This window comes from Festucalex cinctus, chromosome 10, assembly GCF_051991245.1.
Source record: "Festucalex cinctus isolate MCC-2025b chromosome 10, RoL_Fcin_1.0, whole genome shotgun sequence".
Taxonomy (NCBI): Eukaryota; Metazoa; Chordata; class Actinopteri; order Syngnathiformes; family Syngnathidae; genus Festucalex; species Festucalex cinctus.
In genome coordinates, this window is record NC_135420.1 from 16,026,761 (window position 1) to 16,049,269 (window position 22,509).

At 39.5% G+C, this 22,509-nt stretch overlaps 5 protein-coding genes across 8 annotated transcripts in view; 3 read left to right on the forward strand and 2 right to left on the reverse strand.

Annotated features, from left to right (window-relative positions):
• Nucleotides 1-1,196: 1,196 nt before the first annotated feature.
• aldh7a1 (aldehyde dehydrogenase 7 family, member A1) lies at nucleotides 1,197-4,941 on the reverse strand. 2 transcript variants are annotated; one of them, XM_077533850.1, is made up of 2 exons: nucleotides 4,783-4,941; nucleotides 1,197-3,157 (listed from the first exon to the last, which is right to left on the reverse strand). In XM_077533850.1, exon 2 carries the CDS (start codon nucleotides 3,150-3,152, stop codon nucleotides 1,530-1,532), a length of 1,623 nt encoding a protein of 540 aa, XP_077389976.1. In that variant the 5' UTR covers nucleotides 3,153-3,157; nucleotides 4,783-4,941; the 3' UTR covers nucleotides 1,197-1,529. The 2 variants fall into 2 exon arrangements, with proteins under 2 accessions (XP_077389976.1, XP_077389974.1); XM_077533848.1 differs by lacking the exon at nucleotides 4,783-4,941 and adding an exon at nucleotides 4,171-4,336.
• Nucleotides 3,993-10,790, forward strand: actl6a (actin-like 6A). Its single transcript, XM_077533851.1, has 14 exons — nucleotides 3,993-4,460; nucleotides 4,887-4,963; nucleotides 5,444-5,618; nucleotides 7,583-7,683; nucleotides 7,758-7,855; nucleotides 8,127-8,221; nucleotides 8,441-8,547; nucleotides 8,753-8,842; nucleotides 8,917-8,978; nucleotides 9,800-9,914; nucleotides 10,020-10,100; nucleotides 10,219-10,314; nucleotides 10,399-10,485; nucleotides 10,559-10,790. Exons 1-14 carry the CDS (start codon nucleotides 4,436-4,438, stop codon nucleotides 10,637-10,639), a joined length of 1,290 nt encoding a protein of 429 aa, XP_077389977.1. The 5' UTR covers nucleotides 3,993-4,435; the 3' UTR covers nucleotides 10,640-10,790.
• Nucleotides 10,791-11,170: 380 nt separating this feature from the next.
• Nucleotides 11,171-13,329, reverse strand: mrpl47 (mitochondrial ribosomal protein L47). Its single transcript, XM_077533852.1, has 7 exons — nucleotides 13,173-13,329; nucleotides 12,759-12,907; nucleotides 12,610-12,670; nucleotides 12,431-12,527; nucleotides 12,203-12,333; nucleotides 11,480-11,575; nucleotides 11,171-11,403 (listed from the first exon to the last, which is right to left on the reverse strand). Exons 1-7 carry the CDS (start codon nucleotides 13,304-13,306, stop codon nucleotides 11,292-11,294), a joined length of 780 nt encoding a protein of 259 aa, XP_077389978.1. The 5' UTR covers nucleotides 13,307-13,329; the 3' UTR covers nucleotides 11,171-11,291.
• A 204-nt stretch (nucleotides 13,330-13,533) lies between these two features.
• On the forward strand, nucleotides 13,534-16,213 carry ndufb5 (NADH:ubiquinone oxidoreductase subunit B5). The gene is made up of 6 exons (XM_077533853.1): nucleotides 13,534-13,700; nucleotides 14,041-14,123; nucleotides 14,288-14,354; nucleotides 14,424-14,485; nucleotides 15,171-15,277; nucleotides 15,995-16,213. The coding sequence occupies exons 1-6, from the start codon at nucleotides 13,583-13,585 to the stop codon at nucleotides 16,113-16,115; spliced, it is 558 nt and encodes a 185-aa protein (XP_077389979.1). The 5' UTR covers nucleotides 13,534-13,582; the 3' UTR covers nucleotides 16,116-16,213.
• A 1,241-nt stretch (nucleotides 16,214-17,454) lies between these two features.
• The window catches only part of usp13 (ubiquitin specific peptidase 13), a 32,847-nt gene continuing 27,792 nt past the window's right edge, over nucleotides 17,455-22,509 (forward strand). For all 3 annotated transcript variants that reach the window (XM_077533172.1, XM_077533173.1, XM_077533174.1), the window contains exons 1-2: nucleotides 17,455-17,879; nucleotides 19,817-19,942. In XM_077533172.1, coding sequence (XP_077389298.1) covers nucleotides 17,769-17,879; nucleotides 19,817-19,942 — 237 coding nt within the window. In that variant the 5' untranslated portion in view covers nucleotides 17,455-17,768. The remainder of the gene's footprint in view (nucleotides 17,880-19,816; nucleotides 19,943-22,509) is intronic.

Sequence of the window (22,509 nt, forward strand, 5' to 3'; positions counted from 1 at the left end):
AGCCACTGTACACAAACAGTTTGCAATCTGTTTCACATTTGAACAGCATTAAAATAAAAATATTAAGGCTTAATGTGCCGTTCATATAACATTCTTCCATGCTCAAGGTGTGAATCCTTAAAAAAAAAAAAAAAAAAAAAAAATCGATTCTGCCGATTATTGAATCGATTCGAGAATCGCGCGATGTAGTATCGCGATATATCGCCGAATCGATTTTTTTTAACACCCCTAGTGGTTAGCACGTCCGACTCCCAGGTCTGAGGACACAGGCTCGAGTCCAGACCAGCCTTCCTGGGTGGAGTTTGCATCTTCTCCCCATGCCCGTGTGGGTCTTCTCCAGGTACTCCGGTCTCCTCCCACATTCCAAAGACATGCATGGCAGGTTAATTGGGCGCTCCAAATTGTCTTTAGGTGTGCTTGTGAGTGCGGATGGTTTTCCGTCTCTGTGTGCCCTGCGATTGGCTGGCAACCAGTCCAGGGTGTACCCCGCCTACTGCCCAAACCCAGCTGAGATAGGCTCCAGCACCCCCCACGACCCTTGTGAGGAATAAGCGGTCAAGAAGATGGATGTTCTTGTGTTCTCTTCTTATCTTTTGTAATTTATAGTGTTTTGTAGAATATTTTTTTCTTTGTTGACTTTGGTCCTGCCAAGTGTCCATGTTATTTCTCTGCTCATTTAATATAAAAGAAAACCCAAATCACATTCTTGAATCTGAAATCATTTTTGTTGAATGCCGTTTTAATCCATCTCACGGGGCCATTTTGCCACTTGCTGTCCACTGAAGATGACACCACAGTTGCTCAGGGCTCAGGCAACGACCAATCACAGCTCACCAGTTTTATGAAGCTGTGCTGAGAGAGAGACACGAGGAACATTGATGTCGTCTTGATTCGAAGTGGCAAAATGGCAGCCCCCTGAGATGGATAAAAAATGGCTAGATTTAACTCATATTCCACTAATGCAATTATTAACCTGAATACCATATTTAGACTAGTGGGGCTGCATAGCACATATTATTGTCAAACCCCCCCAAAACAAAACAGATTTTTGGGTTGATTTCCCCTTGACACACGACAGAAAATTATCAAGCCAACATTTCAGGAGTGAAAGGTCAATAACTACAGTGATAATGCCCATGTGCTGAACCGCCCTTTTCATTTAATATGTAAGAGAAACTAATAACATTGTCCATTCCATTGTTTCTGCCATAACTGATAATTTCTTTTATTTTAAGAGAATAAAGTATCTGATACAGTCATATAGCACAAATCAATTTCCAAGTGCTTGTGAAAACACTGCTGAATCAACGTAATGACTAATTCAACACCTTTGTCAGGCTTTCAAAATGTCTAACAAACTTTAAATCCCAGATTCATTGATCTACCGTACGTAATATATGACTATTACTGTTTTTCTCCGAACGTCGATGACGTTGACCTTTTCTAAACCATAGGAGAGATCACAAGGGATGATGTCATAATATTCATTGCTGTTCAGTGCCTGAACAAACAACAGACAGCCCGAGGTGTCACTCAAACTTGATTCCCTGTGCAAGAGGGAGATCCTTGCTGTAGTTGATGGTGCAGGTTGAGCGTCTCATGTACTGCTTCCAGGAATCACTTCCAGACTCTCTGCCTCCTCCCGTGTGTTTCTCCCCACCGAAGGCCCCTCCGATTTCAGCACCGCTCGTTGGAATGTTGACATTCACGATGCCGCAGTCGGACCCTTTAGGTCCGAGCCAGCGGAAAATCCGTCCCAGATCTTTGGTAAAGATGCTGCTGGACAGACCCTGCTTCACTTCGTTGTTCCATGCAAATGCCTCCTCCTCCGTTTTGAACTTGAGGACGTAGAGGATGGGAACAAACGTTTCGGTGTGGACGACTGAAGTGTCGTGAGCCAGCCCGGTGATGATGGCGGGCTCCACATAGTTTCCCGGACGCTCCATCACTTTTCCGCCGCAGACGACAGTGCCGCCTTGCTGCTTGGCCTTCTCAATTGCGGAAAGATACTGTTCCACCGCTTGTTTGGTGTGCAGGGGCCCATACAAGGTGCTGGGATCCCAGGGATCTCCGATGCGGACTTGCTTATAGGCCCTGCTGATCCTCTCGATCACCGCGTCATGGACGCTCTCGTGCAACATTAAACGTCTCGTGGTTGTGCAGCGCTGGCCAGCGGTTCCAACAGATGCAAACACCGCAGAAGGGACCACCAGATTAAGATCGGCATCCTCAAACACGATGATGGCGTTGTTCCCGCCGAGCTCCAGCAGCTTGCGGCCGAACCGTTCTTGGACCATCGTGCCCACCATCTTGCCAACCTGGGTGCTGCCGGTGAAAGACAACAGATCCACCCGCTCGTCCTTGGCCATGGCCGTGCCAATATCAGCCCCTCCGCAGGTCATGGAGCAGATAGCACCAGGCAGGTTGTTCTGCTCCAGCACCTCGGCTACGATCTTCGTAACAGCCACGCTTGTAAGAGGTGTGGTTGGCGCTCCTTTCCACAGGCAAACATTGCCACACGTAAGAGCGAGGGCATTGTTCCAGCCATAGACTGCGACAGGAAAGTTGAAGGCGGTGATGATACCAACAAGACCAACTGGATTCCACTGCTCGATCAGGGCATGACCTGGTCTTTCTGAAGGCAGGATGGGCCCTCCAATCATTCTTGCCAGACCGACAGCGTAATCACACACGTCAACATATTCCTGAACTTCTCCCACCCCTTCAACGTAGATCTTTCCCATTTCTAGAGACACCAAGCTCCCGAGTACTTTGATTTTTTTTCTCAGCCCATCTCCAATCTGCCTGACGATTTCCCCTCTTTTCGGAGCAGGAATATCAGCCCACAACTTCCAGGCTTCCTTTGTCTTCAGGACAGTCTCTTCATACTCCGCCATTGTAGCTTGGGTTACTCTGGCTATCGGCTCGTTGTTGGCGGGGCAGCACGAGGTGATGACCTCGCCACTGCCTCCCCAACTGCCATTGTAAACACCGGGGTTGTCCTCAGAGAGACCAAGCTCCTTTAGCCAAGCGTATTTGGGCTGGCTTATGAGAAGACCTGACATGGCTGCTGACTGGTGAACAGATGGAAATTTAGACTTCAAGAGGAGCCTGCTGTGTCGGGCAATGGTCAAGTTGAGGCAGCGCTGCATGAGTGCTGCAAACACACACACACACACACACACACACACAAAAGTTACTCACGTATGCTAATAATGTGTAAACAAACAACATTGGAACAAATTTTAAATTTTAATTAAATTGTGATTTTCTTTTGCAGTGATATGCAACTTGCATTGCAGCCAGAATATTACATGCATATAAAACTTGGGGGCAGGTTCTTCACCTAATATCAGGCCGCCGCTGGCTCTAAAACATTTGACATCATGAAACCTGTTACTATCTGACAGTGTAGCACTAGTTTAGTTACTTATTAATTGAAATTTCAGTATTATAGGTACCAGAAACAATTGTAAGTTGCTCCTAAAACCAGCAAACAATATTAAAGCACTCTACCTGTGCCTCTATTTATACCAGAAAACCCCCCCGAAACAAAACATTATAATGTTTGTAATACAAACAGCTCTTGTAATGAACCACATTCAATTGTGTAGGTAACCATAATGTGGCGAGTGGGTGAACAATGTATGACCATTTATCATTTAATGTCAGTCACAAACTATATAAACACGTTACAAAAATACAATGTAATTCTCAATATATATGACACTAGTGCTTCACTGTTTTCTCTTTTCTATTTCTTGCATTAATACAAAATACATATTAGAAATCACGTGACGTCATATGTTCTATATCATATGTACGACAAAAATCTAATTATCTTTCCACCTGTTTATTTCAGAAGAATTTCTAACTCCAAGGTGGAAATTTAAATTCTAACTTGGTGTAATTATGCAATTTTACCAATATTTTAATAGCTGTCACGGCTTTCGAATAAATAGGAGTCAAATCACGAGTACGCACTCTTTTCTACAAGTGTCATGGTCGCCCAGATCGGTGACACGTTCACGACTCCACCGTTCCTCAGGGTCTTGAATTTAATGTTCACTGACTGCCACCGTCGTGCAGCTATGACGTCGCAACTCGATGCATTGCCCCACCAATTTTAAACAGTTTTTTAAACGTTTACTTTGCAGCTTTTTCACTTACTTTGCTTTATGGTACACGAGGCCACGTCCGCTGTCGAGCATGGAGCTTTCTGTCCCCTGATTTATTCGTCACCACGCAGGCTGCGGCTGTGCTGCTCTCTGATTGGACGGCCACTGTGACGCACGAGTGGCGCCGGCTTCGTTCCCGATCTATGCTATTGCTAACCCACGGCAGCTCCTTTGTTGTGATTAGCCGTCTATCGGTTGCGATTCTACAATAAGAGCACACATTATCACATAAACGCGCTGCTGTGAACATTTCCAAGATGAGCGGCGGAGTGTACGGGGGCGGTGAGTGGCATTGAACGGTCCCAGAAGGGGATCGCTTTCGCTTGTTGTGACAATTCGTAGCCGTGTGCATAGCTGGCTAACTGTGCTAGCCATACCCGATAATTGGAATATCATTGTTATTCATTCTTACTCATCATACGCACAATCTTGAACATGTGTGTTTACATTAATCGGCGCATTTTTTTGTAGGAGTTCCGATCAGTTAAGCGGCCCTTGAATTGTACCGTTTTAGCGCAATCAAATGAATGAAAGTGGGCAGGACGAAAGTTGAACTAATATCTGTTTGTACAGTACTAATAATTGATTCTCTCAATGTACCTACCTACACTGATATGTGACCAGTCTAAGTTGCCTTTTGCCACAAGTCAGCTGGGATTGGCAGCGCATATTGACAAAATTGCAGTGATTGTCTTGTATTTTCTCCAGATGAGGTGGGCGCTCTGGTGTTCGACATTGGCTCATACACAGTGAGAGCTGGCTATGCAGGCGAAGACTGTCCCAAGGTAAGAGGACCTCTCAAATAACCTGATTTAACGCCCCGCCCCTTGCTTCTTCATCTTCTCTCTGGGGTATGTTGATGTCAAGAAATGAGGTCTGTCATACTAGAGACAAGGCAGTACAAATTGAATTCAGACTGTTGTGGACGACTTGGTTCTTTGATTATACTTATTGTTGTTTTCCTTCCTTACATATGGTCTATCGCTGCCTATTAATTAAATTAATACATAACTATTAAAATGACATTCAAAATTTAATTAACGGTTGATTCTCCAGTTACAGGGAACCTCTTAGGTTGACATCCTCCTGTTATGTTTGCTTCTTTGGGACAGCAAAAATGTTAATTTGTCAATGTGACCTAGTGCATATTGAATCGTTACAAACACACAAGAAAAATATTAAGGAAAGCGATGACTTGACTTGTCCATAAACGGAAGTGTAGAAAATAAAATGTGCTTTTATTTATTTATTTTTTTCCCTTCAAGGCCGATTTTCCCACAGTGATCGGTGTGACCCTTGACCGCGATGATGGCACCACTCCCATGGAAACGGATGGCGACAAAGGCAAGCAGAGTGGCACCACTTACTACATCGACACCAACCAGCTGAGGGTCCCGAGGGAGAGCATGGAGGTCATGTCTCCTCTCAAGAACGGCATGAGTGAGTAATTTGTGTGTCACCTTTGTCCCTTCCAAAAGTACAGTGGAAATCCAAAGCACAAATGATGGAATAATATAGAGCGCCTTGTGCAGTTAATTCAAATGTATGTGCTCAACTGTCTACCACAGCTATTGCTCAGGCCTCACCGACATCACACGCAACCCCCACCTCATGCATCTAATAGAAATGTCACTATATCCAAACGTCACGATACGATATTATAACGATGAAGCTCACGATACGATAAATATCACGATATTGTAGGGAGCTTGGCGATATTTAAAAAAGGTCATATTATTGTAAAAAAAAAAAAGAGCTCATACCAAAAAAAAACCAAACACATTATTGTGCTTTTGTACATATTATTATTATTATTATTTTTATTATTATTATTATGTTATGTTGTTAATGCACGCACAGTCGCACACATCGAGTTCCTCCACATATTGCCTTGCTTCACAGGCATATTACGTTCCCCTTCATCTGACAATTAGTGTAGATTTTAAACATAGAAGGACCAAAACATCCCTAATAAAAAATAAATTGCACTAAAAAACTAGCCACGAGAGGGTGCTAGAACTGCACAAAAGGAAATCAACCTGGCTTTTTTTTTTTTTTTTTTTTTTTTTTTTTGACAGATGTGTTGCATTTAAATATCATGAACATGACAACGATGATATTGTGGCAGTTTTAATATCACGATATCGCGCTTATCGTTACATCCCTAGTATCTAATACAAACTATTTAAAATGTACAGTATTTTCTCTACATTTTAAAGCTTTTTTAGTGTTCACATCTGTTTACAGTATATTTAAAAGGTGTGTTCTAATCAGGGTTATAATAATTTGGGATCTTTCATAGTAGTTTTTATTTTGTTTTGACTTTTTCTTTTTTTAAATTTGGTTAGTTTTTAGTACGTAGTTTTTAGAGCAGAATCCTTAGGGCTTATTAATAAATTTTTTTTATAATTATTTCGTTTTTCTTTTTTTCTTTTTCTTTTTATTTATTTATTTATTTATTTATTTTTTTAAATATATGCAGTATTGTTGACTGCCAAGTGCTAAATAAAAAAAAAAAAGGGCCCTATACAATATACATACATTTCAAATGAACCACAGAAGCTCATGTATTATATTAATTGACCAACAATTAAAATGAACATTTTTACTATAATTATATGTAATTTTAGTTAATTTTATAAACTTAAGATGTAGTTACAATGATTTTTTTCCTAGCATTTCTATTTATTTCATGACATTAACAAAAATGTTCAGGGTTTAATGTGCCAAATTGCACCAGTTAGCTTAGTGGCTTTATTGCCTGCTCCCTAAAACAGATCTGTAATATGACACAAATCCGGCTAAGGTGTGCCAGTAAACTCAATTATAGTGTAAAGTAAAGTATGCTGGCCCATCTGATGATGCTCATTTTGATAAGATCCCGTAGAGATGAAACTATTTCAAGGCCATTGTGACACCAATCTTAATTGTTGCAAAGCGGCAGTGTGGGAGCACAGCCTCCCTTAGAGGGCTGGCCTGGAACAGTGGCGCACACAGCTCAAATTACGATCTAAAAAAACTCACCATTGTTCTATTTTTCATGATGACACTGACCCGGTAGTGACGATGGAAAAAAAACAAAAAAAAACCCATGTTTTTTGTTCTTTTGACACACAAATGCAATAAGACCTTCAGCACATATGGGATGCATTATTTATTATTTGGAAGGTAATTTTATGATTTTTCTACATATCACCTGTGTCAAAGTTGTTTTTATCACAGGCCACATTGTACTGTAGTTATGGTTGCCCTTAGGGAGCTGGTTATATTATTATGCCAACAATCACAGTTTAGTATATTATACATTACCTTATTTTTTAGTTTACAGTACAGTAAGGGAATGAAAGCAAAGCAAACTACCATTCTTTTTTGTGTAAAAATATGTTTTTATGCCTCCATCCTAGTTGAAGACTGGGACAGTTTCCAAGCCATTTTGGATCACACCTACAGGATGCACTTCAAGTCAGAACCAAGCTTGCATCCAGTACTTATGTCTGAAGCATCGGTGAGTTACTTCCTCTGCAAGCTGGGATTTTACGTGCACGTGATGATCTCTAATGACGTATTTTGTGTTTACAGTGGAACACACGGGCAAAGCGAGAGAAACTGACAGAACTGATGTTTGAGCACTACAACATTCCCGCTTTCTTTCTTTGCAAATCAGCTGTGCTGTCTGCGTATCCTTTATGCCCCTGACTGCTTTTTTTATTTATTTTTTTTATTATTATTTAATAATCAGTGGAACACTGGTGGATAAGAGATTAATCTGACTGCCTCATAGTTTTAAGGCCTAGATTCCTCCCACATTCAGTTCATTGAAGACCCTAAAAAGTCTTTAAGTATAAATGGTGATTTGTGTCCATATGTTATAGAAAATAGATGTTTCACAATGGCTAATATGCATGTCATACATTTGTCACTACAATTCCTTTACTTACCTCCTTTAAGCTTCGCCAACGGGAGGTCTACAGGCTTGGTCCTGGACAGCGGAGCCACACACACGACGGCCATACCGGTGCACGATGGCTACGTCCTGCAGCAAGGTAACTCTTAATCAATCTTTTGGAATTTCTACTTTTGTTATATACAGTTTGACATGCAAAATAGAAATTACAAGCACAAACCATGATCAAATCAAATGTACTGGTTTAATGGTGCATTTGCGCCAGCAACATATTAGTTTATGTATAGTATTTTGTTTTGGTTTTGTATATGAGTATTGTCTGTAAATTACTGTAAATGTTCTTTGTTTTCTGTGACAGGCATCGTCAAGTCACCCCTGGCTGGAGACTTCATGAGCATGCAGTGTCGAGAACTCTTCCAAGAGTTAAATGTTGAAATCGTTCCACCTTACATGATTTCCTCAAAGGTGAAAGTCTGCTTTTATCATTCATATTAGCTATGATTTTAAAGTATGTAGAGACACAGTTGCTGTGTATGCTGTTGCTAGCTTTTCTAAATTCGTATGTAGGTTTTTGTCACGTGAACTGCATCCTGAAATTACTTTGTGAATCAAATGTACTTGCACGTGCACAAATTTAAGCAGGAATTGACTTCACAATTTTTCTTGCCAGGATCCAGTGCGAGAGGGTTCGCCGGCTAGCTGGAAGAAAAAGGAGAAACTACCTCAAGTCACGCGCTCATGGCACAACTACATGTGCAATGTCAGTAATAGCTGCAAGGCTTGGCAACACAATTTTATATTACAATTCAAAATGTTTCGTTTTTGTTATTACAGTGCGTTATCCAAGATTTCCAGGCATCTGTGCTGCAGGTGTCCGACTCACCGTACGACGAGCAGTAAGAATAATCCTTCACCATCAGCCTACACATTTTCCCACATGTATGTTTTTGCTTGGATTGCATTCAGTTTGGACAATTTAGATTTACAAGCCAGAGTTATCTGTATCTGGAGAAAAAAGATTTGGAATTCAGGAGGACCTCTTAATTCTGGCTGTGCTTTTTGGAAGTATTTTTGATCTATTCTAAACTCCTAGATTCATTAAACACATACCAAATACTTTTTAATTCATTCAATCCCCAAAACGTGTGAAAACGTTTTTAATACTTAGTCATTCTCTCCCAAAAATGTGTTTACAGTTTGTTTTTTTAAATACAAGAGTATACAGAAGAATTTGATGCAGCTTCTGACTTGATGAGGTGGCTTCATGCAATGGTAGTTATGGGGGGGGCAGGTGGCAGCAGAGTATAAGAGATCAGCCATGGCGATGTAGCAACAAGCTCTTGTTCTCAGTGTTTTCACCAGGAATGTGAATATTGTTGAAACTTAGCTATATTCTAATCCTAATTGCTGCAAAACTGAAACATAAAAATATACTTTTCCTTCCTGGTGAATGAAGAGACTTTAATTTTTCTTTTGGTAGGTCCATGTTTTCTAGCAGTAGAACACAGTATTCTGTGGGCCTTGCAAAATCAGTCAAAATCCAGTAAAACAGCCGGGGGTTGCTTCAGTGAAAATGGCTGGGACTAAATGAGCTAAAAAGCCAATTGGTTTATTTGGTTGTAGAGCAGTCATTCATTCTATCCTACAGTTTTCATGCTTTCAAGTTTCCATTCTCAAGAAGATTAATATAACATTGAATACCGTCCACTTCCTTCAGGGTTGCTGCCCAGATGCCTACAGTGCACTATGAGCTGCCCAACGGATACAACTGTGACTTTGGGGCGGAGAGGTTGAAAATACCAGAGGGCCTTTTCGACCCATCTAACGCCAAGGTAGGCTTTACCTGATTTTATAGAACATGGACGATGTACATCAGTGACCAACCACACACACTGCTGTAAGGTTCTGACTAACAATGTCACATGATTCATTGTCAGGGCTTGTCTGGAAACACAATGTTAGGAGTCGGCCACGTGGTGACGACCAGCGTGGGAATGTGCGACATCGACATTCGACCGGTAAATATCAAGTCACGCCTTCAGTGTGATCATGTTTAATGGTGCTCTGAAAGCTTAAGATAAAGTTTGTACAGTAGTTCAAAATCACTATGAGGCCGATTTTTGTCTCGTGTGTCAGGGTCTGTATGGCAGCGTCGTGGTGACGGGAGGAAACACATTGATTCAGGGCTTCACTGACCGCCTCAACAGAGAATTGTCCCAGAAAACGCCCCCGGTGTGTGCTCAACAACTGCCTCTTTTGTCTTTGAGAAAGAAAAAATCAGTTAAACAATAAATGGACATGTTTTTTGACTTACAGAGCATGCGACTGAAGCTTATAGCCAACAACACCACAGTCGAGCGCAGGTTTAGTGCGTGGATCGGAGGCTCCATCTTAGCATCACTTGTAAGGACACGGGATGCGCTGCTGACATTTTGATATCCGAGCAGACACACTAAATGATTTCCTTGCCTTCTAGGGAACCTTCCAGCAAATGTGGATCTCCAAACAAGAATATGAGGAGGGAGGAAAGCAGTGCGTGGACAGGAAGTGTCCTTGATTTACAGAAAACCAACAAATCTAATTTTGTAATTTTTTTTTTTTTTAACAGTTTGTCCACATGTCTTGTTTGTGGATGTGATGTAGCCACATACACTTTCACAATTATGTCGATCACTTTGGTGAAGTGAGATTAAATGTCTTTGCCATAATGTTCAGTGTGCTGCATTATCTTCAAATGAAGTGATTTATGGAAACCTCACTGCAACAAAACATTTGTTTTGTTACTTTACATATTTCTTTACTTTTGAGCAGTCTATTATACCACAATAATGCAAGCTTGGCTCCCACTGGGCATAAATTAAACTCCAGTTTTGTTTTCATTTTTTTTCTCAACACACAGTACTTGAATAATGGAGTTTTTGTAAAAAAAAAAGTTAGTCTGTGGTACAAAAACTCTACGAAGAGAACTCATTGACAAGAGCCTTGTTGCCGCAGTTGAAGTTTTAACTCATAATAAAAATATTTAATTGCTTACTGTTCAGTGGCTCCACCTTATTGTGAAATGATCTTAATAAAACTCAAAGGCACATTCTCAGGTAATAGTTTATCATATATAATCACATGAAAGTTGGATCTTCATGTTCACTCAACAGTTTTCAATCTGGTGACAATTAAATGACCTTTATAGGACAAGAATGACTTGGAAGTTTTCACGAAGCCGGGACCTTCATCTGTGGGAACTTTTCTTGAAGTTTGGCCAGCTTTTGCTTTTCCATGCTTGCTTTCCTGTTCTTTGCCCTCAAGAACTTCTCAATACGCAATCTGCAAGATAGGCAGCAAAGAAAAGACATTTAATGTACAACAATGAAATGAACGCTGCCAGTGTCCCGTATCCTACCTGATGTGCGGTTCAACAAACTTGGGCGTGTGAAACCTCTTTCTCTTGTATTTTGTATTCATATACCAAGGAATTGCATACTCTTTGAATCGATACCTGGATGAGGAGGAAAAAAAACAAGTTAACCGGAGGTACAGTAGTGACCGAGCCTTTTTGAGAGGTGAAAATCTGGTTTATAATTGCCTATGGATGCCAGAAGATGACGGGAAAGCACCCTTTTTCTGTTATACAAAGTTATGTTTTGAGTAAATGAAGCTACTCTTCTCAAGTTCAAAATACTGGCTTTAGCACCAACATGCCACCAGATTGTGCCAAAGCAATCTTTACATATTAGGCATATTTTGGACCTCAGCGCAAGCAAATATGTGATTTATTCTTTGTCTGTTTACATATTTATGGAAAAACAAAAGTTTTTTTAAGATCAATCTGCCCTTTTAATTATTCGAGCTGATTTTGATTTTATCTCATCTAAAATACGCGTGATATACCATATGTAGTGCTGTGCAATATAGACAAAATGAGTTTTTGTGTGACGGACTTTACTTTAGAAATAAAATTTAAAAAAATCCAACAAGTAAATGCAGAAATGCAAATATGCAGGTGATCACGACATGCAATTTACATCAACATCTACCAAGTAAAATTCATTTGTGAATGCGATTATGCACATTTTTTCAAAAATCTTTGGTCGTACTTTGAATGTGTTAGTGCACATGCTCTCACCAATAGTTATATCCAAACACGTTCTTCCTCCAGGCCCCCGGTCTGCCTTTCTCATGGCCTGTTTGGAGCAGACGCAGTGAAGTCTCTCTTTCGGTCACCACCGTCTCCAGTCTGATCATTGATCGCTGTACCTAAAAGATAGGAAAAACATTTTTTTTTTTAAATCACCCCTGTGGAAATGACCAAACTGCCTTCACAGTTTTATACTCATCCAAGGGTGATACTAACCTTCCGTAGTCTCTCCGGACTCGGCATCGGAACCCTTTGCCTTTTCGCTTCCTGCTCTAAAGTTAGCAGCATGTTCCTTTCTTTCAACAGCACATACCTGGCAAAAGATTGTTTTAAACACAGCCCCCAAAAACAAAAAACAAAACAAAACACACTTTTATATAAAATGTCAAAAGTACCAGAGTTTGTGCAAGTCCTCATTGCTCTTCGTTCTCAATTGTCTGGCAGTCCATGGTGCACCTGCAATATGATAACACCAAAATCTAAATAAGAACAGTGGTGAGAAATACAAATTGTTTACCATCTGAATGTACTGGTTCTGTTTTACCTGATTTCACAGTGCTCTCTCCCCAGTTCTCTGGAAAGTCAAAGAACTCATCCAGCCCCTTTCTGTGGATACTTGTGTGCAAGGCGTGATGCTGAACCAGAGAGATGTTGCGATTGTACCAGCACTGGGCAACATGCGGTAACCTCTCCCTTGTAGGGTGCAAAACATGATTAGGCTATACACAAAACAAATAACTAACTTAAGTATTAGGTGTTGGCGCACGCAGTTTCCTACAGAAATGGCAAAAATGCTACAATTTTATTATTATTTTAAATCTTGACGTTTACCCGTTTTGCTAACTACTCATTTCATCTTGTCATGTGTCGAGGTCAGACTGAAAAAAATGTTGGGTTAGCGCGTAGCTAATGACTAGGCCTACTAGCGCTAATTTGTATACATACAACCGATTCTTACCTACAAAGATAAGGATTGAGATTCGTCAAACTAGCAGGACATCGCTGAATATTTATCTGTGGTGATATTCGGCATACATTCTGCAATTGTCTGCAAAGACTCAAAACGCGTCCTGCTGAAGAGGACGTCGCCATCTTTACAATCCGTCATCAACGCATTACCCAGCATGCATTTCTGTATGATACTATTTTAATGCATGTTTATTTAATTGGTATATCAGTGTAAATGTTAGAATAAAAATGTCATTATACTTTAAAATACAATTTAACTACAATACCAAGAATAAAATGGGATTAAAATCGATTAAAAGTCTCTGCCCCAACCAATTATGGCGATTTTCGCTTCAGTTCTTTCAACAGCGAATCACAGTGCGTTTTGTTGGGGTGCCTTCCCAAGTTCCCACAGTAGACATGGTGGGTATGAGTCTGCTCAGGTCTGCTGCTGCTATCGCAGCCCGACTGAGTCCACTGAAATCTGGAAATGCGGTGACAAATTTACTTACTCGAACAATCCCGCGGACGGAAAAAGGTACGTGACACCACCACTGAGTCAACTATTGAAATTTTGGGAGAGAAGGTTGGTGTTTCTTCTTGTGACCTTGCGAAAGGTTTTGTTAGCATGCTAATGATAGTTAGCTGGCACTGTTTGGGTTGCAGTCAATATCAAGTCACACTATGAATGAACTTCATCTTTTATTGCTAATAAGTAAATGCACCAGAGACTCTTTCATGGTCACAATAAATTACATATAATTTATAATATAAATAAGATTTACACGTCCAAGTTTTTTTTTTCTTTAGATCTGCAGAACTGTACCAATAACTTATTTCAATGAAACTTTTGCCACTTTGGCTCTTGTGTTTTTCAGTGGCTGTCCGTTGGGGTCATGGGAAGAAAATGTTTGTCATCAAAGCTACTGAGTTCTATGACAAAAGATTTGTGCGTCTGTTGGTGAGTTTAGAGACACTTTAAAATGTTTTCACCATTTAAAAACAGGTCCCAGCTGTCTTAAGAAAAGGTCGCTGATTTTCTTGCATCATAACACACGCACAGAGAATGAAGAACACACAAAAAACAACAACAACACAATTGACTGTTTCTTCTTTTGCACACAGAAATTCTACACCATGCTGACTGGTATTCCAGTGGCTATAATTATCACATCTGTGAATATCTTCATTGGTGAGTGACCCAACACCTTTATTTCAACTTTCATTCTGGACTGTAATTATGCATAATTGTGTTATGAAGGTGAAGCAGAGCTGGTGGAAACCCCTGAGGGTTATGAACCTGAGTATTGGGAATACTACAAGGTATGTTGCTGCTTCTTCAACGTAATCAATTACAGGGAAGCTTATCTCGGTATAATTCCTCAAATTTTGAACCAATGAAAAATCTAATTATTTTACCTATGTGAGGGGTTCCGGAACATTACCTTGAGGTGCGACTTTGTTTCTATGTTTTTAAAGTGTGCTGACATTTTGAGCACCAATCGCTAGCACAAATTAGCCACTCCTAGTTTGAGCTCCCAAATGGTGACAATAATGTACAATGTAGTCAAATTAACTTTTCAATGTATGGTAATCTTCTGCATGTGTGTGGTTCAATATTTGTTCATTATCGTTTTTTATTTTATAACCCATATTTGCTGAAAGGCTCCCTTATTTTGTGGTTCTCAACGTAGTTTTATGTCCTTTCTGTAATTCACAAAGCTACCACAAGATGGCACCAAAGCTCAGCTGTAAGCTTAATTTGAAATTATGTTAAGTATTGGAATCATATTTCGCGTTCTAGTAATGTTTTAACAATTCATATAAGCAATTATTATTAAAAAAAAAAAAAAAAAGGTGGTGATGGGGGTTCGTAAATAATACATAATTTTTTTGCAATTTGGGGCAGGGCTCTGCAACTATTACTCTTGTTCGTTACTGTAACGAAATGCTGTGTTAATCAATTCTATTGAAATGTCATGTATGCATTTTCCTCATGCTATTGCAGCACCCCATCACGAGGTGGATTTCCCGGTATTTGCTCGACTCCCCCGTGAAGGACTATGAAAAGATGATGGCTGCGATCCATATAGAAAAAGAGAAGGAAGACATGAGGTAGGTGACACCAGTCCTTCTCAAATAGGGGTGTGATGCATGGGGAGGGGGAGTGTGACCCCAGGCAACATTTTTTTTCCTTTTTGGCGGTACTAGATTGATGTGTACTTGCACATCCAATACAGTAAGGTACTTTCAGAATGTGCGCTAGGAATATTAGCTGTTTTCTTCTTCGTAGCCAGGAGGTGTAACAACAAATAATTGAGAAGCTTGTCTAACCCTTGATTGATATTCTGTTTATTTGCAAGTAGGTATTTCTGATTTTTTTTTTCCTCAATGAATTATACTGTATAATTCAGTCATTCAATTAAAAACTGAAAATTGTGAATTGTCCAGAGTCTCTAAAAGAAGATGAAAATACTTTTGAGCAGGCCCATTTCTATCATTTTTTATGTAACATTCAAATTTATAGTAATTATAGTAAGTATTTTTTTAATTGAGCAACACACTGGAAATAACTTTAATAACTGATTTGAAGTAGTACTTATAACTTAATAGTAAGTTGCCTAAATGATGTGCACTGTACATCCAGTATATTGTAAACTACACATATAAATGCACTCACGATCATACAAATAAGTTAACCACTCAACAGCGAGCAGTCAGACTATTTCCCTTTGTCATAATCAGCCATTTGACTTTGGAGGATTCACCCACTGTATCGTCAATGTCTTTTTATTTTATTGAGTGGCTGTTCTGTCTGCCTGTGGTCGATAGGCTGGCAAAGCTTGAGGTCCGGAAACACATGAGGCAGAGAGGAGACGGCCCCTGGTTTCAGGTGGAGACCCTCAACAAGGAGCTCATCGACTACAGCCACAAGTCAACACCTGATAACTGAACCAGACTGTTCACCGTCAGTGTGTTGTGCTTGCCTGGCTCGCTGTTTGTACATTTTTTTCCCCCCACTTCACGCTAAAATAAAAATATCTGTCTGTACCTTTTGTGTGTGTGTGTGTAAACGGGAAGATTTGTTATCACTTCAGTGGTTTTGAGGACAAAAGTACATTTAGGCCACAACGTTAGGTAAGAATTGTATTATAATTTCAACCTTTACAAAGATAATGGACAGGTGTATTCAGGTTTCTTTTTTTACTTTTTTTTTGCACTACTTCACGCTTAAACTCAACCAACATATTACTGTTGATTTTAATGCTTGTCCATTATGGGACTTAGTTTCTAAAGATTAGCAAAATATTTCTGACAGTATTTCTTATCACATGTGAAAAGATTTACTTTATCCCCAAACTACAAACCATTAGTTTGCTCCTTCATTGTCGGCCAGACGATTAATCAGATCGATTAGATGATGCGTCAGTTTGGGTAGGACAACTCGTGGCTGCTTCACCATGACAATGTCCCCTCTTCACAATGTTCCAAAGCATCCAACAGTTCCTGGCTGAGAAGAGTAACGCCATGCTTGGAGCGACTTGTCTATTCACAGGATGGCTTGGTCTTGATTCCCCTATTTCCTAAAATCAAGCCGACCATTGATAAAAGAAGACATTGGATAACATAAAAATGGCTGTGGTGACTGAGCTCAACTGTTGAGGATTCCAGATGAACCCTTCCAGGTGTTCATGAAGTTGTGGCAGAGGTGACTGGGAAAATGCTTTCAATTCCAGGTAGATTACTTCCAACTTGACCTGATACAGATGAGGTCAGTATTATTAGTACCCTAGGAACTATAAATCACTGCCCAGTGTTTACATTTTACATCGTTAATCATTCATCAATGATATTACCCCATTTACATACGTTTAAGAGTTTAAAATAAATATTAAAGATTGATCAAAATTATGGTGGTAACTGACATTTTAAAACACAAACTTGAAAGTCGAAACCCAGTGAGTGATGTCATATTATTTTAATAAAGTTGCGAAACTGACCAAGAGCTTGTCATGACCATTTATTGTTGTAGTAACACGAATGACCACTGGGGGCAGGAAAGAGCTGAATAAATTTCCCATTGTACATTATTACAGTTATAGATAAAGACAATTTTCCTTTATTTGTGTCGTTGGCAAAATATTGTTTGTAGTATTTTTTTTAAAGTAAAAATGTCACTGTGTTTTCATCGTTGCACCAAATACATGCATAATTCCTTGCAGGGTTGGTGGTCACGCGGTGTAGTAGTAAGCGTGGGCGTCTGCATGAATCACCTCCAGTCGTAGGAGTGGCTCCCGTGCAGAAATGTTATATTCCCACGCGATGCTATGTCATGCTGGAATAAAAACAAACAATAGATCCTCCTTGTTTTTATCATATCATCCCGTTTCTCTTCTTAATTCGTCATTTCCAGTACAGTATTTTGATGTTTCCCAGCGTCACGCCCCCGCCGCCGCCGTCCTCTTCCACGCGTCTTCCTCCCTCCCTCCAATGGCCGGAGGAATGTAGCGTTGGTTGGCCTCTGTAAAAATAGCACACCTCGCCTCTGAGAGCGTGCGGTCCGGTGGCTGCCCTGCACTGTGCTGCGAGGAGCGGGAATGCCAACATGGCTACAGACCTCGGCGAGCTGCTGGTCCCTTACATGCCCACCATCAGAGTGCCCAAAACCGGAGACAGAGTGTTCAAGAGCGAGTGCGCCTTCTCCTTCGACTCCCCGGTGAGTGTGCGTTTTATTTCGTGGGGAGGTAAAGGTGAACCTGCAACAATATTTATTGTTGGACCTGAATGAATGTGTTTACATGTGAGGAGTTGGAGACAGGCTTTTCTTGACTATCTAAGGCCGCACATGAGCGCATCAAGCCGGCTGGTGCAAATCGCCAACACCTGCCTGGTTAGGTTACAGTTTGAATTGAGACAGAGTTCCTCGATTTACGACGAGGTTAAGTATACGACATTTCTTATGTAGTACATCAGAGCGAACCATAGTCTGTCAAACAAATTCCAAATTAGCCTACAGTTAATATTGGCACGTAACACTTGTCGGCCATAAATATCAAACAATCAAAAGTGGTACTTGAGTGTGTATTGTGTCATGTGACTGCATATTCCAACGACACTGCAACCTACTTCAATGTGTACAGATGAAATGCCATAGGATAAGATAGTAAACCAAGGACAGCCTGCATTTAGTAATCTGTAATGTAAAATCTGTGGACCTAGCATACAGCCTTGTGGAACACCACCAGTATCTATCTACAGGGGTGACCGTGGTCCTCACCTCAGTTAATTCAGTTTGTACAAAAATAACCTAAATTAGATTTTTACGTTAGATGGGAACGAGCCGTGGTCTGTCGCACAAAGTCTTAATAAATACAGTAATTATTGATACAAAAACACTTAAAGGCCGTAAATATGCAACGATCACATCAAAAACACAAGTACAGAGATGCCTTTTTATCCTGCTGTGCAAACTGGTTCATTGTTCCCCAATCATAACCTCAAATTGTCTTATGATAAGACCGATGTAAATGGCGCGGACCTTAGATAGTGATGACATAACCAAATGAATTTGTCGTTAGTCAAAATGTGCGGTACTTTTTCAATAATCTATGCTAACGTAGTAGTTAAATGTTTGTATGAAAACTACTTTTAGGCCATAAATATAAAACGATCACAGAAAATGAAAAAGTACAAAAGTATAGTGGAGGTAAATGAGCATGCCTTCATATACTTCGAGTACTTCGGCTCCGTCTCACATTCCAAAACATGCATGCCAAGTTCATTGAAGACTAAATTTTATTGTGAATGTGAGTGTAAATACTGTAGGTGTTTGTCTAGGTGTGCTCTGTTATTGACTGGCAACCAGTCCATGGTTGTCTCTGAGTGGCTATTATGAGTTAAATGCATGTTTAGAACTGTTTGGTTGTTGGTTTCTAAAAAATTCACAGATCACGTGCTGTAGTTGCCTATCCCGCGTTTTAGTCTTTTGGTGCCATGTGTCTTTTCAATTACATTTGACACGATATTTTATCCCAATAATTCTCAAATGACTCCAGGGTATTACCTGTGCTCTGTCCGAATAAACATCCTCGGTGAGAACACGTTCAAAGCTCACGCAACTGTTTTTAAAGGTGACTCAGCTGTCTGGAGTTCAATATGTTAGCCTGAGGATGGCTTTATTTTTAGCCTAGCGCTGTTCATGCTCATATGTCACTCTAGGCCACTTAAAGGTTTATCACACTGGTCCTTTACTGTGGCACATTTGGGATATTTTTTTTTGACTGAAAAAGTAGGATGAGAATAAATATTGTTGTTTTAAATACACACTTGAATATGATTGACCTGTCAGATTAAGGCTAATTGTAGCCTTGCAGGCTGAAATTAGGGATGCACACTCACCGATAAACTCAGGCCTTTTCAAACTGTTATTCTGTTTGTTTTGAATGTTTTTGGTGTTTTTTTTTGTTTTGTTTTTTGTTTTACTTATCTGATTTTTAGCGTGTTTTTATAGCACCTTGAGAGCCTGACTGAAAGAAAAATGGTTTATAAATATCATTCATTTATTTCTGTATTTGTTTATTTTGACTGCTGTCGTCATGTTCCTTTTTCCCTCCATTTGTGTGCGTTTGCGTATGATTGTGCGCACACGTACAGGAATCTGAGGGAGGCCTGTATGTGTGCATGAACACATTCCTGGGCTTTGGACGGGAACACGTGGAGAGACACTATCGCAAAACAGGCCAGAGTGTTTACATGCACCTCAAGCGACACGTCAAAGAAGTGAGTATATTCCTTGTGTTGTAGCGTGGGAATGTATAATCCTTATAATAGCAATGACTATTTGAGATTTAGTTCATAGGTCAATAGGACCTGCTCCATGTTTAAACTGTCAAAAAAACAACAACAAAAACTCTGCCCTAGATTTTTTTTTTTTTTGTCGCTGCCGGGTCGATATAATTAATACATGTGGATTAAAAAGCCCAAACAACAATACGTCTAATAAAAATGAGGAAGTAAAGAGGTCAATTTGACTTGCAATATAAAAGGGGACTTAACTTTTTATTGTCTTGCTATGTAAGCCCAGATGAACTCAAAAGATGTTACTGTAGTTTGGAATTTATAAGTTATGAAAATGAAATGGCCAAAGGTCCAAGTTAAACTTTTTGAGGCGGAATTATATATATATATATATATATATATATATATATATATATTATATATATATATATATATATATATATATATAAACAAAAAACAAACAAAACAAAAAAACATAAATATGTTACATTTGACCTGTAATGTAAGTTAATTAAATAAATATTGTCCAATGTTAAATTCGGAGGTTTGTGGTCTATTAGATAATTAAAAAATCTAATTGCTCATGGACCCAAATTGAACCTTCTCATTCTGTTTCTCCTGACGAGTTGGTTGTGAGCACCAGGCCAGGGGCCCGAGCTTCCGCTGTGTTTTCTCACTGGCTCTAATTGCTCCCAGATAAGCTGTGCTTTGTAAAGGGCTGCTATTTTCATGCCTGGATCTGGAAACAGAAACAGCTGTTCACATTCTGCAGGCTCCTGTGTCTGATGTTTTATTTTTCCCCTCACGAGTACTTTTTTGTCTCAAGTGTGTCTACATTCTCTCGGTTTGTTTGTGTCCATCCGGTTTAATGAGTAGACCGACACCTTCACATGTATTGGCCTGATGTAGAACAAACTGGTGCCGCTTGGGTTTCCTCAGTCCTGATTTTTTTTTTTTAAATTTACTCATGGAGGCTCAGACCTTTTAACCAATAAAATAAAACAACTCTGGAGTACCTACTTTCCAATTATTCAAAAACAGTAGGCCTGGGGGTTAGGCTAGGGCTGCTTGATTATGAAGACAATATTAAACATGATTAATTTGGTAATAATTGAAATCACAATTAGGACGATCATTTGTTTTTGTTTTTTGTTTTGGTACAAAACAGATGAAAAGCGCTACGGTCGATTGATGAGGATTTTTTTGCCTGCCTGATGTTTGGTAGTCTAGGGGTGTTAAAAAAAATCGATTCGGCGATATATCGCGATACTACATCGCGCGATTCTCGAATCGATTCAATAATCGGCAGAATCGATTTTTTTTTTTTTTTTTTTTTTTTTTTTTTTTAGGATTCACACCTTGAGCATGGAAGAATGTTATATGAACGGCACATTAAGCCTTAATATTTTTATTTTAATGCTGTTCAAACATGAAACAGATTACAACCTCTATAAGACTGAAATTTTAGATAAATAAATAATACATTTTCATATAAATCTTACACTCTACAAGCTTACTGATTAGTATTTTCTAAATATGAATGAAAAAAAATCGCAACAATCGACTTATAAATTCGTATCGGGATTAATCGGTATCGAATCGTGACCATTCGTATCGGGATTAATCGGTATCGAATCGAATCGTGACCTGTGAATCGTGATACGAATCGAATCGTCAGGTACTAGGCAATTCACACCCCTATTTGGTACTAATTATTTCAAATGCTAATTGATCAAATGCTAATATATAGTATGCTAACGTATAGGGATGTAATGATAACTGCAATATTGCGATCGCGCAATATTAAAACTGTCCGCAATATATCATCATCATCATTAGGGATGTAACGATATCAGATATCGTGATATCGCAATATTAAAAGCAGCGCATCTGTTAAAAAAAGTCAGGTTGATTTCCATTTGTGCAGTTCTAGCACCCTCTGGTGGCTAGTTTTTAGTGGCGTTTAATTTGAACAAGGCATGTTTTGGCCCTTATATGTTTAAAATCCATGCTAATGGTCAGATGAAGGGAACATAATAGGGGTGTTTAAAAAAAAAAATCGATTCGGCGATATATCGCGATACTACATCGCGCGATTCTCGAATCGATTCAATAATCGGCAGAATCGATTTTTTTTTTTTTTTTTTTTTTTTTTTTTTTAGGATTCACACCTTGAGCATGGAAGAATGTTATATGAACGGCACATTAAGCCTTAATATTTTTATTTTAATGCTGTTCAAACATGAAACAGATTACAACCTCTATAAGACTGAAATTTCAGATAAATAAATAATACATTTTCATATAAATCTTACACTCTACAAGCTTACTGATTAGTATTTTCTAAATATGAATGAAAAAAAATCGCAACAATCGACTTATAAATTCGTATCGGGATTAATCGGTATCGAATCGTGACCATTCGTATCGGGATTAATCGGTATCGAATCGAATCGTGACCTGTGAATCGTGATACGAATCGAATCGTCAGGTACTAGGCAATTCACACCCCTAGAACATAATATGCTTGTGAACAGAGTCAATATGTG